Source organism: Botrytis fragariae (genome assembly GCF_013461495.1).
Source record: "Botrytis fragariae strain BVB16 chromosome Unknown tig00000075, whole genome shotgun sequence".
NCBI lineage: Eukaryota > Fungi > Ascomycota > Leotiomycetes > Helotiales > Sclerotiniaceae > Botrytis > Botrytis fragariae.
The window spans coordinates 1,106,305-1,124,511 of record NW_023500995.1 but is presented as its reverse complement, the minus strand read 5'-3'; the positions used below and the strand labels follow the sequence as shown (position 1 = coordinate 1,124,511).

The window sequence follows — 18,207 nt, the reverse complement described above, 5'->3', positions numbered from 1 at the left end:
AGGGAGGAGCTATAGTAGGTACACATGCATATCATGTTCCCTTGAATGAAGGGGAGATGTGGGACAACTACGCAATGAAAATGAAAAAAATGAAAAATGATAGATGATAGATGATTTGCAGTGCTATTAGGTTGATGAAATTAAGATTCTTGGTATAGTGCTGTGATGTGGTGTCGTTATAATGCGCTCTTCAGCGAGTGTGTGTGAGGAAATATAGGTCGGGAGGTAGCCAGGTAGGCATTACACTATTTGTCATGAGCGCTTCACAATCATCGGAACGAATGAACACCATCGTATCTAGAGATCAGAGTCAGGACACAATAATTTCACCAGAAGCCAAAAGATAGTATTTCACCCCACGACACTCACTCAGATGAAAGAAATATATTTCAATGATGCGCAGAATATCGTATTGTACTTGCTATCTCGGCTATCATGATGTCTACTATGAACTTCCCCATCCCCATCCTCATCCTAAAAAAGCGAGATAATGCAATTGCTAAGCTCGACTTGGCTGCCTCTTTCTAACATGCTATTCGATGCTATGTGTGTACATATTTATGCTATTAATCCCATAAATACAGTACTTGGATATATTCTCAATCTAGCCAGTAGGTCACACATGCAATATGCAATGCAAAGATATTTAATGCCCCTCCATCTTGTTCCATCATCCCATCCCATTCCAAGATATACAATACAACACAATACGGCGAAATCCACCCCTCGTACACATACATTCCTCACTGTTCCGATCTCCCCACAGTGACATTGCAAAACCTCTACCTAGCACCGTTCAAAAACTCGATACAAGCCCTTCAAATTCGCGACCTCGAGCACCGCGCCCCCCATCAACTCTCTCGTTGCGAGTAATCTGGAGCGGAAAGCTGGGAATAGTACATCTTCGACCATTTTTCTTACTGCATCTCTGCGTTGTTTGAGCTCGGGAGAGATGGATGCTGTTTGATATTGTGTTTCGTTGCCATCCTGATTTTGATCCTCTTCTCGTCGTTCGGGACCGGGCGATGAAGGCAATTGTTCCGGGACGTAAAATCTAGCTAATTCCTGTAGGAAGGAGGAGAAACATTCTTTCTCATCATTCCAATTTACATGCGGACCTAGACGGAGGAGAAATTGCGGGAGTTTAGATAGAGCGGGAGTGTAATTTTTGAGGAGGAGGGGAATTCCCTCGAGAAGACCATCGGGGGTGATGGAGAGAGAGAAATATTCTTGCAACATTTCGCGGCGGGAGATGAGTTGTTCCGAGACGATCTCGACCAGATCTTCAACTTCGAAATCATCTTCTGGGGATGTATTTGGGGGTTGAGTGGCTTTTTCGTGGGTGGCTGCGAGAGTCAGGAGAGAAGTGAGGGATAAGGGGGGATTGAAACGGATTTCTCCAAAGTTTCCAAAGTCGGTGAGGCCAATTTGATAGAAGAAAGCAGCAGATGTAGCGGCGTAATCGACGAGGAAGAGCTTTACACCAGACTGTACGGCAGCAAGACGACGACGCTCATCGACTATACCAACAAAGGTGTGGCTGGCGAAGATCTCTGTCAACTCGTTATGCATGGAGTCTCGGACAGAGGTGCGGAGCTCTTTGATAGTCATAAGGCGACATATGATTGGTTCGCGGTCAGAGTGAGTGTATTCTATATCTTGGGAGTTCGATGCTATGGTGCCCCCGGAAGGATTTGGGGTAGCTTCTCTGTTGGCGGTTGTTGTAGGGTTGGTAGTGGGTGGCAGCATAGTGGTAATCTTACGGAGTTTGGCATCTGTGCGAACGAGGTTATTTTCGTATGGTCTAGTGGTGGTTCGGGCTTTGTCTGCAGCGGCGAACGCGGCAGGATCCAGCATGTCGGCTACTAGTGGCGCTTGAGCTCCGGGAAGGAGGGTTTGGGTCATGAAGTTTCGACTTTTATCCACGTCGGCAAGTTTCATTCGAATATCATTGCAAATTTTCTCAATAATCTCTTCTTCGTTGAGGAAGTTGACCTCACGCTTCGTGGGGTGAATATTAACATCTAACCGATGGGGTTCGATCTCAAGGTTGAGGTATGTGAAAGGATGTCCACCTTTGGGGAGGAAGGCGGAATAAGTTTGCTCGATAGCTTTTTTGATTGCCGTTGACTCGACTGATCGATGGTTGATGAATAAAAGTAACGTTGTCTTCTTGACATGATAATTTGCATTAGTCGTCCATCCTTGTGCAGTAAACCCCCATTGCGAATCAGCAGACTTAAACTCAATCAGCTCATTTGCTACTCCACTGCCATGAATTTGTCGAATACGATCTACAGTGGAAGAAGCCATCTGTGTTGAGATTGTGGTGCTAGCCTCTCCATGTTTCTTACAGCTGAACGCGACCCCCTTACAATGGATGGCATATCTACCAACAACGTCAAGTATTTTGTTATACTCTTCCGATGCTGATCGGAAAGCACGACGACGAGTAGGAACATTATAGAAGAGATCTTCCACCGTGATTTGCGTACCAAGACGACCAGCAATGGGCTTTGGATCAGAACCCTGACCAGGCTTTGCGGGTATCAAACGTCCACTATCATAATGTGCTCTAAAAGCACAATTCGAATCTTTCGTCCTTGTCGTGACGGTGAGATGTGCAATGTGACTGATACTAGCCAAAGCTTCTCCACGAAAACCATACGTTCCAATCGATGTCAAGTCTTCAAATTGCTTGAGCTTGGAAGTGGTGAAACGTTCACATAGAATTGCCATGTCTTCTTTCTATCAACACTTAGCTTGTACGCAAAGGTATTTTAGGACGTAAATTGATACGTACATTAATTCCATGTCCATTGTCAGTGATTTGCAATAACTTCAAACCACCATCTTTGACCAGCACCTCCAGGGATGTTGAGCCTGCATCAACGGCATTTTCAATGAGTTCCTTCAAAGCATGCACTGGAGCTACAATGATCTCGCCTGCGGCAATCTTATTGACTACATCGGGATCCAATGCCTAGACAATACTTAGGGTTTAGAGATTGGTGTTAAGTAAGTTCCTTAAACTCACCTTGATACGTCTAGGGGCAGTAACTTCTGGGAGTTCATTCTCGGCTTTTCTTTTTGTACCTCTTGATATTTCGGTACTTGAGTCCATATCCATGGGCTCAGACATTCTGGGTTTCTTTTTTCTTTTTGATTTAATGGCTGATATAGATTTGCATTTAACTTGATGTCAGGTGTAAGTAGCAGGCAGCATTTCGAATTCAAGACCAGGGTTGGTGATGAAACAATGAAGTATTTAGAATCGAATCAAAATGTCATCTGTATAACTCCAAAGTATGACGGACCACGGCTTCCAGAAAAACATCAGTTTTTGTATGTGGTAACAATTCAAGATATAAAATCATATGTATTGATCTAAGTATTGACCAGAATAATGAGATGAGTTTCGAAAGATCCATCCTAATTCTGCCGGGCGGTGTGTCCTGAAATGTCATTTTCTCTTGTCCGATTGGCTGAAATGATATGCGATAAACCTCATGTACATCTTGTGAGAATCGCAACATTACGACCGAAATCACCTCGCAGAATCTGTTACGATCACAGAATGAATCAACCAAGCATAAGCATACATATAATATAATCCACAGACAATAAGACATCTGCAACTTCATCGCACATCCACATGCTTCCTTCCCATCTCACCATTGCGCTCGTCTCCCGCAGACATAAATGCGTCGGATACAATTAAATACAACCTCTCTTTCCGAGGTCCTCAATGATGATACATTGATTCCCAACTACCATGACCCGTAAATTCACCTCAAGAACATATCTGTCGCCGTGTGCGCCTTCATAAATGTCAGAAGTATAACTCATGCCTTTAGTTGTGCGACATGAAGGAATATGAATCTACCCAAGCGGAGCCGAAGCTGTGAAGAATTGCAGGCAAGTTAACGAATTAGGTACGATTAACCCAGTAACCCTTATCAAAAAGGTTACCAGTTTTGAAGGTTAGCTAATTATTGTCTCCTTTAGAACTATGTAACTACGGCCGAAATTGGACTGGAGATGTCCTTATTCGGGTTTTGAAAACCTCGAGTTCTCTGCCGAAACGACGATGTAAGATAATGGAGTTAACGGAAAGACTTTGAATTAGAAGGTGTTCAGTAATCTAAAGTACATCTAGAGTCGTAGGCAAATTTTCACGCCTCACACATATCAAAATGAGTATCAGCAAGTTGTTGCAGATCATAAGTGGCACAGAGTTTCTTAATCAAATACTATGTTTATTTGACAACTATAATTCTAATTACAATGAGAAGCAACTTCTATGTCTAATGAAAGGTGACAGGTTCAAAATTAGTTTTGCAAATACTACCTCCCAAAACTTCTAGAAACTACAACTCTTCCCTTCAGTACATTCCAATATCCTCGAATCACATAAAATCTTCACCATAGAATCTCGTTGCAACACCAAAAAATTTAATCGTGATTCGGTTGCATTCAGCCGCCTAGTGGCTCGGTTGATACAGTTGCATACTTGTCCTCCAGCATTGATGCTACACTATGGAAAGCAGAGCTCTCCAAAGTTTTGAACATTAATGGTGGTGCCGGAAGTATATCGAGGACAGAAACAGGTGATGTAATTGTGGGTCCTGGTATATTTGTACCTGCTATAGGAATAGAAACAATAGTTGAAGCTACCTGTTCAAACTTTGTCCCAAATACAGCTGCCACATCTGCCAATGCGTTCTGGCCGGTGGTGAAGGGTTTAGAGGTTTGACTTGCTTCAGATTGTGGAGTAGTTTGCGTAGTCTGAACAGTAGTTGGTGGTGAAACAGGTGATGGGGACGCGGAGGCTGCTATGACCGGTGCTGTGAGAGTAAGAGCCCCCTGGCTGATCATCGTTGATTGAGTTCCTTCGCTTGAAGATAGAAGCTGGGAAGTGGATCCGGTCTGCAAAGTGGATGTCGGTACAATAGATGTAGCTACATAAGTCTGTGTACCTGGTGTGAGAAGGGGAGCACCATGTATCGTGGTAATTTCAGACGATATAAAAGCACTATCAGAACCATTTCTAAGGGCCGGGCTCCCAATGTCGGCGCCAAGCGATAGAGTCATGGCTGTCGATTGAGCTATGGAGTTTCTTACTGGTGTTCCAACTGCAGTAGTTCCCATTTCATGGACAAGAGAATGTGAAGAATTGTTCCAGCCCTGTAAAACAGGAAACACCGCTGAAGCGCTGAGAGCCGGACCTCCTAAGTTAGGAACAGGTGGAGTGGAAATGTTCTCTACTTGTGATCCAGGGATAAGGAATCCTGCTGGAGGAGATATCATTTGCAAGGACGGTAGAGGAGGAAGTGGTGCTAGAGATGATGACTTCACAGCTTGTGGGGTCGTGGCACTGGGTAGTGGATTTGAGACGGATAACTTCAAAGAATTTATCGACAAACTTGATAAGACTGGACCAGGACGTGCAAAAGAAGAACCTTTTCCACATCCTTTAGGAGATAAACCATAGTTGTCGCGCTTTATGGTGTCGGCAGCCTAGCACTGCGTCAGCACAGAACAAGACAGTTGATGGAAAAGCATAATACCTTTTCCGCTATAGCATAAACAGGTGCTTGTAGATGAGAGGCAGGAAGCATTGGTATGATACCAGCATCTACAATTCTAAGGTTTTTGGTTCCGTAAACACGCAGGTCGGGATCGACAACACCGCCCATTTCGCGTGGCATCATCGAGGTTGAGCCGGAGCCGTGGAACTCTGTTCGTAAACCAGATTTAATTGCAGGTATCAAGGTTTCTGGCGTAGCATTGGGAAGAAATGGGTAGTAAGGTCTTGGCTGCAACAACTTCATAGGATTCGTATTTATAATCCTGTTGTTGAACATAAGGGCGTCCATTAATATTTGAAGATCGAGTGGGTTTGAGCAGTAGCGTGGGTCAATATCTGGTGGCACATATGGATTGTCCGTTGTAATATGAACGCTGCCTCTAGAGAGAGGATGCATTGCAGCAACAGACATAAGCCCCACATTATCGTTGAGAAGCTCATAAGCACTTACATCCGAACGGTTGAGAAGCTCGACAATGAGGTCTTTTTGTGCAGCATATCCTGAGAGAACACTTGCATCTAGACCTGGTACTAAGTAGTCTGTTACCCCTTGGTTCTCTGCATCAGATAGCATATTGGCCCAATTTGAAGTAACTTGCGATAGTGATGGGAATGCGACTGTGTTGATTGCTCCAGCAGTCCAGGGCCCTGCATTCGTTAGTATTAATCTCAAAATGAGGTCGAATAACCCCACCAGTCTTGTTGACGTAGTATTCCTGCTCTGCTTGTGTAAGAAGTTGTGGATTGTTGTCTATCTGTACAATGGTTGGGTAACTAGAGTTGGTGTCTAGCACTGTTAGAGATGCCGGCAAGAAAAAAAAGTGTACTTGCAATAGTAGACGGCACCAACGTAGGGATGATCTTGGAAATTCTCTCCTACTCCTGCCAAATCAATGTGTACTGGCAAGCCGAGCTGCTCTAGGATATATGGCTGGCCGATTCCAGACAGCTCAAGTATTTGAGGGGTGTGAATACTTCCTGCTGCAAGTATGACTTCTCGTGAACATGAAATTTCGCGTACGACAGTACTCAGAGAAGGTGCAATCTAATAGATATTAATGGATATCTTCAGACTACCACAATGAACATGATTTACTCACTTGGATACCAGTGATCCATTGACCAGCGGGAAGGTCTCGTGCAAATACTTCTGAAAGGGCGGGGCCCATCAATACTCGAATGACGACTAGACCTGTGGCAAGGTGTAGATTTGGGCGGTTTATAAAACCATCATAATAACCTCGTCTTGCATCAGAACGTGTTTGGCTATCTGGTGAAAGATTATTCGGAATCAACATTCCGCCAGCAGTTGTGCCATTATTTGGGTCGAGTAAAGTAGGAATCCCAAGCTCTCGCAGTCCATCCAGAAACAATTCTGATTATTTGTTAGATTGTTGTACTTCACACAGACAGGGAAAACTAGATAACTAACTAGATTGAGGATAGAAGTATTTCGGGTAGGAGACATCGATATATCCAGTCGTACCGTGCGTCGAAGCATCTGGGTAAACATAGAGTTCATGAGCAAACGCAGCATCGACATCGTTGGTGTAGTTCTCAGTCTGATTGGCATGCGGTTAGCTTGCGTTCAAAGGGAAGTTGATGTGTTCTTACTCTTTTGAAATAAGGTAAAAGATCGTTCCATCCCCACCCAGGATTTCCAAGAGCTACCCATGCATCATAATCGGCACTTCCACCTCTAGTCCAGCACATGCCATTGATGAGACTGCCACCGCCAACGCCTTTCCCTAAATCCATTGGTCGAGAAGAGCCATCAAGAGATGTTTGAGGGGCAGTCCAAAGGTTCCAGTCATAACTTGAGCCCAGACCCTCTCCATCGTCAAAAGGATACTTGATGAAGTCTTCGTCATTGTCCCTTGATCTATGTTAGCAATGGCAAGCAACATTGGTGGAAAATACTTACAGATTACCAGCTTCAATAACCAGCACCGTCACCTCGGGGTCCTCAGACAATCTGTTAGCAAGGACGAGTCCAGAAATACCACCTCCAGCAATGATATAATCGTAGCATGGCAAAAAGTCTGCATTGAGATCACGATGTCCAAGGCGTATGGATGAGGCCAATCTATTGAACTGGAACGTTAGGAATATGGAAAAAAGGATATGGAATCCCATTTTGAGAAATCGAAAACGTCACAGAATACGACCGATGTCTGTATCGGACCAGAAAATCAAAAAGCAAAAAGCAAAAAGCAAAATGAAGCAAGCAAGCAAGCAAAATTGGAAGCAAGTTGTGATCAAAATCTCCTCGTAGCAAAATGGAGTTTGTTTATTTGAGGAAAAGAAGAGAAAATCAACAATCTGAGATGATATGGATATGAAGTGTGTTTACTCGCGCTTTCCTCCTCTGCTGAGTTGCAGCAATCGTGAACATAGAGATATAGTGAGCGGAAGGAACGACTGCTCACAAAACCGCTGGATTTTGAGATCTGCTCCGATGCTGAGTGAGATCGATTATCCCAAATCAATCGAAAGTATGAAGGGAAACCCAATTCTACCACCAATTCAACAATGCAATATAATAGAAACAAGCGAACTATTCCTACACCTAGCTGGCAATCCACTGAACTAAAGACCAAGTACTGTAGACTCTAGTTGGATACCTGCTGCCGGCAAGTACATCTTGCTATCGGTGAGTGCCTTCACGCTCCGTTCAATTGTTAGAGTATGCTCCAAGTAAATTCCCGGTATGGTTTCCCAGAGTTGTGTACTAGTATCAGGGGGCTCAAGGTACAAGTATTCACAAGAAAACGTCAGAGTAGAAGTGCTGATTCGTCAAGAGAATGAAAATAGACTGGATGTTGTATAATGTGCGAGAATATCTTATATGTGATACAGCCATAAATTTTAGCTGCGTAGTCACCAAAGTAAAGTTATCATCAGTCAATTATCAGGCATCTGCGAACCAACCACCGGCTGTCACTAGTCATTGTTAAAGACTCGAACTTTCCGAAATAGTAATCCAAAGTCTCCGGAGATTGTCAATTCCCTTCCGTCTTTCTGCTAATTCTGCACACTCAAAACTTAGTTTCATCACATCTTTGATTTCTTCAAACCCGTCTGAATACTACCAAGTAATCGGCTACTTCTACTTCATCATACAAAAATTTATCCTCTATAGGACACCCGTGATGCAACTCTTGATCCCAGCGGACGCTTCGGGATGCTACTTGGTCACACTTTGAAGTCTATAAACAAATATGACCAAGTCATCCGGAGAGGAGTGAAGTCAAAAAGTCGAATCCGGAATATTATGCAATAATTTGTTGGGTTCCATGCTGGTATAGCTCATGCAAATAAATACAATGACTTAAGAGCGCTGTACGCATGCGTGGGAGGCTTAAATCGTGTAATATCTTTGTAAACTCTGATATTTCGGTTCCTCATACTAGGATCTTTTTGAACTTGTTGCCAAAAACAAAACACAAACTGCTATTATTGAGACTGCAACTGTTGAAAGAACCTACATATGTTTAAAATTAGCTAATCCATGGGAATTCATCGTCCATTGTGAAGACTAATAGAGCATTATGCATCCTTGGGTACCGGCGCATCAGCAATTGAGATCTCTCCCAATCTGCGCAGAAGTACTTGGAATTTCTCTCTTGATAGACACGCTGCAGTCACAATGGAATTCAGAAAACAAATTTCTCCCAAAACACCCACCCCATAAAAAGGAAAAGATGAGAAATTGTACCACTCACCCCTTGAGTCTTCCAACCACTCTGTACAATAGCCACTCTCCGACTATATTTATTGACCGTCTTCATATAGTTCCCAAATCCTAAGGCCAAGCAAAGAAGAGACAGTACCCAAAAGATTATGCCCAGAGGTTGTGCCATGCGCAGTTCGAGCTGGGTAGGAGTAGATTTCAAATGAAAAGAAAGGACTATGGCGAGGGACACGATAGTCATGTAAATGGAAAGGCGGAGGTAGGAGAGAAACGTTCGCTCATTAGCACAGTGGTCGCGACAGTCGGAGTCCACATTATCGAAAAGGAGAGGACCGAAAAGAGGTGGAGTGCAAAACACCGATTCGCCGTGGTAACTAGAGAAAGTTCATCAGTTCTCTTCAACGGAATGTGAAGAAGTTGGTGAAAGGGAATATGAGGTGGATGGTATTTGAGACGCGGGATTCACGGAAAGACACATTGAAACATACTCGGCGACATCAACAGGTGCTGGACGACGAGGGAAATAGATTGGCGAGTATATTTCCCGCTGAGAGCCTTGACGTTCTTCCTCTTGACTGTGAGGCATTGTAAGAACAGATTGGTCTTTAAGAATAAGAGAGTGAAGATTGGGTACCAATTGGGTGTTACTACTAGGTAGGCTTGGAATAGGTATTCATCATTCCTTTGTCGAAGTGCCTTTCCTTTCGTCACTTATTAAAGCTTAAGCTTCACCGGAACGATACCCCGGACTTTAATGTTGGTGCAGCAGAAGGGCGGGTCACCGAATGATCGAACGTGGGACTCGCTCTATTATTAATCCGTTCCGATTATTCGGATAATCACAGGAACCCTCTATGCTTTTGGTGGCTGGCTCTTTTCATTCTTTTGACAAATCACATTATCTCATTGTTTCATCACGTACAGAATATCATCCATCCACTTTTGCCTTTTGCTATCTTCTCACTAGATCTTATCGGAATCGGCGTTCGGATATCGCTCTACCCCAAGAGATGTTTTCCGAGATTTATGATGCTCTGAAGGAAACACCTGCCTATCAGGGCCTAGTGAGTATCAGTTACAGTCATTGGAACGGGAGTGTCTGAAATGGCGATGGAAAGTCAGACCTCTCTCTCCATTTGATATTAGTGGGTGTTACTTTTACTCGTATAGCATAAGAAAGAATAAAAAGTTTCAAATTTCCATTTTGGCTTTAAATCGGAATATCGGACGTTCCTTGATTGGGTAAGGGTCCTGATTTTCCACTGCCATTTCAGACATTCCCATTGGAACTAACTATTGAATGAGAAAACGCTTTTGCATGTAGAGGACATACATACAAGCATAGTGGACTGAGTGTAAAACATTACCTATGGTGGGGGTGCTAGCCGTTCCCGCGCAACCATTATCAGCATACTAGATACTAGGGACCGGTAAGCAGGAAGATCAAAACGGACCCACGAGCTTGGAATGGCAATGGCGTCCTTTTATTACTCCGTATAGACGAAAAGACAGCGAGAAGGCCTAGCATCTTACTGGGTTGGCATGGACGGTGAGTGATCTCTCATTCGATTTGCAATTGACCTCTGCTTGGTTTTTTTATATGCTTGATTTTCTTCTTTTCTTTTCCTTATTCATTTGTTGTTCCTGAGCGAGGATCATGGTAGGACCGTCATTGCATGCATTGCGTCAATTAATGTGTGACTCCTTTTATTGAGAAGTGAGAGAAAGGAAGAGTCAGAATTGCAGCTCGCTCTCATCAAACATAATTAATAATCTCTTGGAACACTCGACATTGATAAGGAATATACCATTGTGCAACAATGTCGTCTTCTTTTCCAGTACCGATCAAATCTAGTGATGAGGGGCATCTACGAGATTCAATCTCTAGATCTCCTTTCAGCACTTCATTCATATCTAGCTCGCCCATAGCTCAAGAATCTCTTGCGCGCGATTTAGCAGAATACCCCGCAGATGAGGTAGAAGCACCAGAACACATTGAATGCACCAGCTCTGGAGATGAGTCTTCAGAGGCTTCTACAATTCGACAATCGGAGGCTCAACATTCAATGACGCATTCGTATCGACGGCCAAGTTTTGTGGCATTCGGTGGCACTCGTCCTGCCGTTACCCCTCAATTCAAAGAAACAGCATGGTTGACTAAGAAGGAAAGACACGAAACAAGAAATGAGGAAAGGAGTTTATTGAGAGACAATCATCTAGCTCCGCCGAAGCATCCCGAGCCGGCGAAGCGAAGCGCTTTCAACCGATTATACAGGAAACTGTTTAGCACAAAAATACCAAAGCCAATGGGAGATGAAGAGGCTGGAGCGCCCTCGGAAACGTCAGCATTGCTGCCAAACGGACAGCATGAGTCTGCGCGTTCGCGTCACGAGAGATTAAATAGACAGTGGGAAGAAGCTGTAGCCGCAGGAAAGATCAAAACAACATGGCAAAGAGAGGCGAAAACATTATTAAGATACTCGAGTCCATTAGTGGTGACTTTCGTCCTCCAATACTCCCTTACTGTTGCAAGTATATTCACAGTAGGGCATCTTGGTAAAGTAGAACTGGGCGCTGTTAGTTTAGCTAGTATGACTGCGAACATTACTGGGTACGCTATCTATCAAGGATTGGCTACAAGTTTGGATACGCTTTGTGCACAAGCATACGGATCTGGTAGAAAGGGTCTGGTTGGGCTGCAGTTGCAGAGAATGGTATGGTTTCTCTGGGTCTTGACCATACCAATTGGAATAGTCTGGTTGAGTGCTGAAAAGATCTTGGAAACTATTGTGCCCGAGAAACGTTCGGCAGAACTGGCAGGACTGTATCTACGAGTTCTACTGCTTGGAGCTCCTGGGTTTGCACTTTTCGAAGGTGCAAAACGATTTGTACAGGCGCAAGGATTGTTTTCCGCCACAACCTATGTTTTGCTTATTTGCGCACCTCTCAATGCTTTCATGAATTGGCTATTTGTTTGGCAATTTGAGTGGGGATTTATTGGAGCTCCAATCGCCGTTGCTGTGACAGATAATCTTTTACCTCTTTTCCTATTTCTCTACGTTCGATTCGTGGACGGAAAAGAATGCTGGGATGGATTCACATGGAGAGCATTCCACAACTGGGGTTAGTTCTGAATTGCGTCATTCTCATCATTTTCTAACAGAAACCAGGTCCAATGATCAAGCTCGCTCTCCCTGGTCTCGTAATGGTATTAGCAGAGTACTTAGCATTTGAGGTTCTAACTTTAGCATCAAGTTACTTCTCCGTAACGCACCTTGCAGCTCAAAGTGTTCTCACTACCATGACCGCTTTGACTTTCCAAATTCCATTCTCAATCTCGATTGCAGCTTCAACTCGCGTGGCCAACCTTATTGGCGCCACCCTTTCGGATGCGGCTAAGACCAGCTCAAAAGTGGTGTGTAACTACCCTCCCAATCCCAGATTATCACATCCCTGTCCCACCACTCTTCTATTAACACAGGCTCACTTGCTACTAGGCTATCTATGGTGCTTGTATAGTTGGATTATTCAACTTCACACTCATCTCCTCTCTCCGCAACATTGTCCCACGCCTCTTCACTGACGACATCGACGTCATAAACATTGTCGCCAGCGTTCTTCCTCTCTGTGCAGCATTCCAACTCTTCGATGCGCTAGCAGCAAACTGTAATGGATTACTAAGAGGATTGGGAAGACAAGAGATAGGCGGATACGTCAATCTTTTCTGTTATTACGTATTAGCCATGCCAATCAGTTTTGGAACAGCGTTCGGATTAGGATGGCAATTGGAGGGATTATGGTTGGGTGTTGCGTTGGCGTTGGGATTGGTAGCGGCAATTGAGGGTTGGTTTTTGTTGAGGACTGACTGGGCGCGTGCGGTGGAGGTATGTTCTGTTTCCTCTTACGTTTTATTCTTATTTTACCTTTTGGAGAGACTACTAATGCATGACTATATAGGCAGCACAAGATCGAAACGCAGCAGGATGATTTGATGATTTGTATTTCAATGGACAGGGTGACACGGCGCGAGGGCAAAAAAATTACGAAAAACTGGGTGGTTGCTCTTATTTATTTTGTGACATCTTTGCGAGCATTTAATTTCTATTTTCTTTCCTTTTGGTCCTGGCAACGCATTATGATGTTATGATCAGGCTTCTTGTTCATATAAGCGGAGACGTCTAATTGTATATATCCCGTCTGCGGTACATGAACATGTATATATGATAGATTGGATGAATACTGAAATTCTTCTTCTGGATCTTCGGGATCGAATGGGTGTGATGTTTTGTTTAGTGTGTTATGTACCTGTGTATGTTTCATTTGCGTCTCGTTGGCCAATAATCTGTTTGGCTGTTTTTGGAACTTTTAGCCATTTAAGAGTATGTGGGTATGGTGATAATTAATTATACTATTGGCTTGAGGAATGCATCGCTAACAGGAACTTGGATCTTCAGGATTACTGGTAGTTTTTGTGGGCGAACAGTTTTCTGCCTGCGTGTGGGTTATGGAGTATTCAAGGTTTTTTGGTGATATTTCGTTTCAAAGCTGGGGGTGGAGATTGTTGTTGTTGTTGTCGTTGTTGATATTGTTATTATTATCATTGTGATTGTAGTCGTGTCGTTAGCGTTGTCGATATGAATATCGTCTTTTAAGTAATGGATAGATAGCTATGTGAATTCAAGGAGGTATAGAGACGAAAATTTAAATATCATCGAGGTCATTTCAAGATACCTTATCCTTTGCTTGCGTAACCTGAGGATGCTACTCCTTTTCCATCGACGTCGAAGTCTTATTGATACTATGACACTGGGATGTTTGTTCGCTGGAGCTTTCTTGTATATTTTGTCGAGTGAGGAATTTGAGATCCTTAGATGAGGGAAAGTCCTTGAGAGATATGTACTGTTAAGTTAGTCTTGCCCTTGTTGAGCAGTGAATTCTTCCATGAATAAAATGCGTTAGGGTTTCTTGGGTATAAAAACTTCATGTGTAATCAAAGTCAAAGGGCATGGAATGGCAAAACAGAAGCTCTGGCATGCGATCTGAGAGTAGGAGAGCGCCTTGTCGCTAATGAGATGGAGTTTTTGGTATGGGAAAATGGGATGGAATTGACAGAACAAAATCTTAAACATGTCGGTATTCGGGATGGCGATGATTTGGTGATAGCGGCAGTGTTAGTCTCTATTACTGATAGTGAGAAGGGACATATGACGATGACATTCGATTCGATTGAGTATTGATGGTAATGGAAATTCATTGATAGAGAAGTCGTAGAGTAGAAGGAATCTGGGATAGTTTCGATTGCGCGAACCATTTCTTGTAAGTGTCAATATATTCTGCTTCTCAAGATGGTGGAAGACAAACATTTGGGTGTTTTCGTTCGAGCTTGAGGATTCTAGTATAAAGTCTTCGAGGGGCACTATTCCATAGTTTTGTATCTAGGAAACGAGAATCCATCTAAAGAGCAGGTATTGGAAACAGTGAATGATGTGGAAAAGATACAGATTTTGAAGAAGTGTATTTTGATAATTAGCTGACAGAATTGCAATATAGCAGTCAAGATATCAATAGCATGGATTTGCTGTCTGATTAGCTTTCACCAAAGAGATTCTGGTGAAGTGGACACGCAATAGTTGTGAATCATCAGATGAATTTCAATAAATGTGAATCTTGTTTCTCTAGATTCTACATAGAGTTGGATGATTATTTAAGGATTGAGAAAATACCCATTGATTACATACATGGCCAGCAACTTGCTTTCGCAGATAGAAGTGAGGTGAACTCAGGGACTTTGGGTGTAGAATCAAGAGGCAGTCCTCAGTAGTATTTTACTTTGAAAAAAAAAAAACTTCGTCTCAAGGGAGTAGATTCATCGTCAAGATCAATATATGCATGGTGAGATCATGGAATGAGATGGCAGTAACATTGTAGGCCTAGACTCGCACAATCATAGACAGCGAGTGAAAAGAAACGGTGACGAGAAAAAAACGTAACCAAATTTACAATACCCGCAGTGAAAGACTGAGAAATGATCACAAAGGTATCTACGGCAAGAGTTGGTTAAAAGCTGAAGTTTTAACAGCAGACTATCAGTCTGAATGAAGTTGCAAATCACCCGAAGTCCGTCTCAGGGAGAAGATTCCCATGATACTCTTAGTTCAGAGGATACATGTTTCTTAAGGAATGAATGAGTGCTGTTGCTTGGGCAGATGTATTTATATATATACCACGATAGGCTCCATGGGGAGTTCACTAATTTTATACAGTTTTATCACCTGGAAATAATGTAGGTTCTCAATTCAAAAGATGAAGTCAGGGTGCCTGACTACTCTAGCGAATTGAAGAGCTCTTGTGTAGACGCAAGTAACTTGGAAGCGCAACTGCTTTGCGAGAGAATACTGCAGGAAGAGATGCGATTTCAGTAAACCATGGATGTAGGGCGGAAGGGTGATGAATTGCTGGATAGTCGACTTGTGCGTTACATACAAGTGCAAACTGACTGACAGCATCAGAATTATCGACGAGAGAATGAAAAGAAGACAGTTATTAGATGGCACTTAATCCCGATGACAACAACAAAAAGATCTTGGCAATGAGATGATAATGCAACATTGAGCTGAACGGAAAGAAAGTAAGGTAACTGCAGCTATATTTATACGAAGCAAATGAGACGAATCGAATTATACGCAGGTATAAAGCTTGGTCGGTAAAAATGATGAATCAGCTAAAACTCTTTGTTTCTCCCTTGCATACACTTTCAATTCGTTCATTCCTCATTAATCAGCCAATCAGTTGAGCTTATCCCGCCTCTTGAAATTCTTTTGTTGCATATCTGCTACAGCGCTTTAAGCCTGGAGAAGCCTATAACTAGATATATGTCGTACCTGCAAAATCAACCGTTGATATCATTGTGATGTATTGAAAACGTGTCTAGATTCAGGAGACGATCATCTAAATTTCCACCTCATTGGCCATCCCTCATGCCATGGTACCCTTCTCCGTTATGGATCCTCCATGTCCTAGTCCTAGGTATTGCGTTCACATAATAACATTATGCTTGAGAACATGCGAGTCATACTAACGTGGTTTGAATGATGTAAAATGGCTAAAAACTACGAATCAACCCGAGATGAACGTTCCCTTCACACTTGATAAAGGTACACTCTTCAAACTCAAAGTTTGGTTGATCGCATTTGATCCAACTAGAGTAGTTCGCTCGAACGTATAAAGCTCTTCAACCTCGAGAGATTCTATATACTCTATCGCTTTAACAAAATTTGTTCCTACATGCCCGATACCATGACTGTCATCAGACATCGTGAACTTGCCACCAAATCGTATGTATGCCTAAAATTTTGTCAAAATCTCCTCTATTGTATCACCACGCGTGTAGTACATACCTCACAGATCTGTCTTCCCGGATACGGCTCCTTCAATCCTTTTCTCAACGCACTAGTATTAATTTCCAATAACCCTCCATACTTCACCACCTCCAACAAATTTCTCAAGACCATATCCCAAACTCCTTTCCACCCAGTCAAGTCTCTATCCGGCTTCTCACTCAATAACCGAATCAAATCGAAATGACCCACCACCTTCGGCTTCAAGGTCTGCAACATTTCATACTGCTGCTCAAAATAATCCTCATATAATTTCTCCTCCGAGCCCCCTGACTTCTCAATCGCTTTTGCATAGAATGCAGCGTCATAATCAATAGGAATTTGATTCACGTGATGTATCGAACCAATGAAGAAATCAATGAGAGGATTCGAAGCAAGATCTTTGATCAAAGGTCCATAATCCGATCGAATCCATTCTCCTTCAAAGCCTATAAGAATATTGAGTTCATTCTTATATTTTTCGCGAAGACGAGTTGCTTCAACCAGATAGGCTTCGTGTCTGGGTATGAGCAGAGATATATCATCACCGGCTTCGACCTAGATTTGTTAGATTATTACGGATGAAGTGGAAGGAGTTTGAAAAATTACTTCTTCAGGATACAAGTCAGAATTTGAGTTCCGGGGCATGTGCTCTGTTAATGCAAAGGTTTGCATGCCCCGGGAAATGGCCGTTTGAATCACTTGTTCTAGTGTATCCTTTGCGTGGCCAGGACAAAATTGTCCAGAATGGCTATGCATTGAGAATGCCATGATGAAGAGGTATGTAGCTTGAGTAGGTTTTGAATAAGGAAAGGATATAAATTTGCTGATATATAGTATTTTGATTCCCAAATTTGAAAATGGTGACGCAAAGGTTTGCCAGATGCCGACTGACAGTCTGTAAATGATATATAGAAGCAGATTTCAGTTACAACTCAGAGAAAGAGTGACGAGAAGGTATAGATGAACTATAAATTGAATATATAACTCCAATGTAACCTCGTAGGGTTATGAAAATGTTGTACCCCGAATGATAAGAAAGATAGAGATACCAACCCAATACCATAATCTGGATTATCAACGTGGGGTGATAGATCGACCAATCATTTGCATTTCACATGGCACGCCAAATCGTAGGTAAGCCAGGGCTATTGCACGTGATTGTGGGATTTGTCGAGATATGTAACATGTCACTCTACAAATTCTTGGATCCATTTATTGAAATTCAAATCGCTCTGCATAGCAATATTGGGTGATTGGTGCAATGGTAGCGTGTGGACCTCCTATCAGTGGGAAGCTTTCCAGTCTAAGGTTGAGGGTTCGAGTCCCTTGTCGCTCGTGGTTGAGGTATCTTGCCTTAAACTTCTGTTTCACAGATCTCCTCGCGGTGCGAATGTTAAGTCAATTGAAGACAACAGTTATTTAGATTTGCTATTTTTTCTGCTGTGGGCTAGATGGGGAAGCTAACAACGTCCTAGGCGCCCAAGATCTACAGATAATCATTGCAGGAATAGCCGCCTTTTTGGCGCATATTTAAAATAAACACT

At 42.8% G+C, this 18,207-nt stretch overlaps 5 protein-coding genes across 5 annotated transcripts; 1 reads left to right on the top strand and 4 right to left on the bottom strand.

Moving 5' to 3' along the window:
* Window positions 1-786: 786 nt before the first annotated feature.
* Bfra_005837 (putative dna mismatch repair protein) lies at window positions 787-3,142 on the bottom strand (the record flags this gene model as incomplete). The annotated part of the gene is made up of 3 exons (XM_037336213.1): window positions 787-2,748; window positions 2,804-2,983; window positions 3,038-3,142. 3 exons carry the CDS (start codon window positions 3,140-3,142, stop codon window positions 787-789), a joined length of 2,247 nt encoding a protein of 748 aa, XP_037191423.1.
* Window positions 3,143-4,476: 1,334 nt separating this feature from the next.
* Window positions 4,477-7,726, bottom strand: Bfra_005836 (putative gmc oxidoreductase protein; the record flags this gene model as incomplete). The annotated part of the gene is made up of 8 exons (XM_037336212.1): window positions 4,477-5,520; window positions 5,571-6,238; window positions 6,285-6,377; window positions 6,437-6,635; window positions 6,691-6,965; window positions 7,023-7,152; window positions 7,205-7,472; window positions 7,515-7,726. The coding sequence occupies 8 exons, from the start codon at window positions 7,724-7,726 to the stop codon at window positions 4,477-4,479; spliced, it is 2,889 nt and encodes a 962-aa protein (XP_037191422.1).
* A 1,273-nt stretch (window positions 7,727-8,999) lies between these two features.
* Bfra_005835 (uncharacterized protein) lies at window positions 9,000-9,870 on the bottom strand (the record flags this gene model as incomplete). Its single annotated transcript, XM_037336211.1, has 3 exons — window positions 9,000-9,074; window positions 9,316-9,658; window positions 9,773-9,870. The coding sequence occupies 3 exons, from the start codon at window positions 9,868-9,870 to the stop codon at window positions 9,000-9,002; spliced, it is 516 nt and encodes a 171-aa protein (XP_037191421.1).
* A 1,234-nt stretch (window positions 9,871-11,104) lies between these two features.
* On the top strand, window positions 11,105-13,271 carry Bfra_005834 (putative mate efflux family protein; the record flags this gene model as incomplete). The annotated part of the gene is made up of 4 exons (XM_037336210.1): window positions 11,105-12,407; window positions 12,455-12,699; window positions 12,782-13,168; window positions 13,242-13,271. The coding sequence occupies 4 exons, from the start codon at window positions 11,105-11,107 to the stop codon at window positions 13,269-13,271; spliced, it is 1,965 nt and encodes a 654-aa protein (XP_037191420.1).
* A 3,129-nt stretch (window positions 13,272-16,400) lies between these two features.
* On the bottom strand, window positions 16,401-17,431 carry Bfra_005833 (putative histidinol-phosphatase protein; the record flags this gene model as incomplete). Its single annotated transcript, XM_037336209.1, has 3 exons — window positions 16,401-16,628; window positions 16,682-17,218; window positions 17,270-17,431. The coding sequence occupies 3 exons, from the start codon at window positions 17,429-17,431 to the stop codon at window positions 16,401-16,403; spliced, it is 927 nt and encodes a 308-aa protein (XP_037191419.1).
* Window positions 17,432-18,207: the final 776 nt, after the last annotated feature.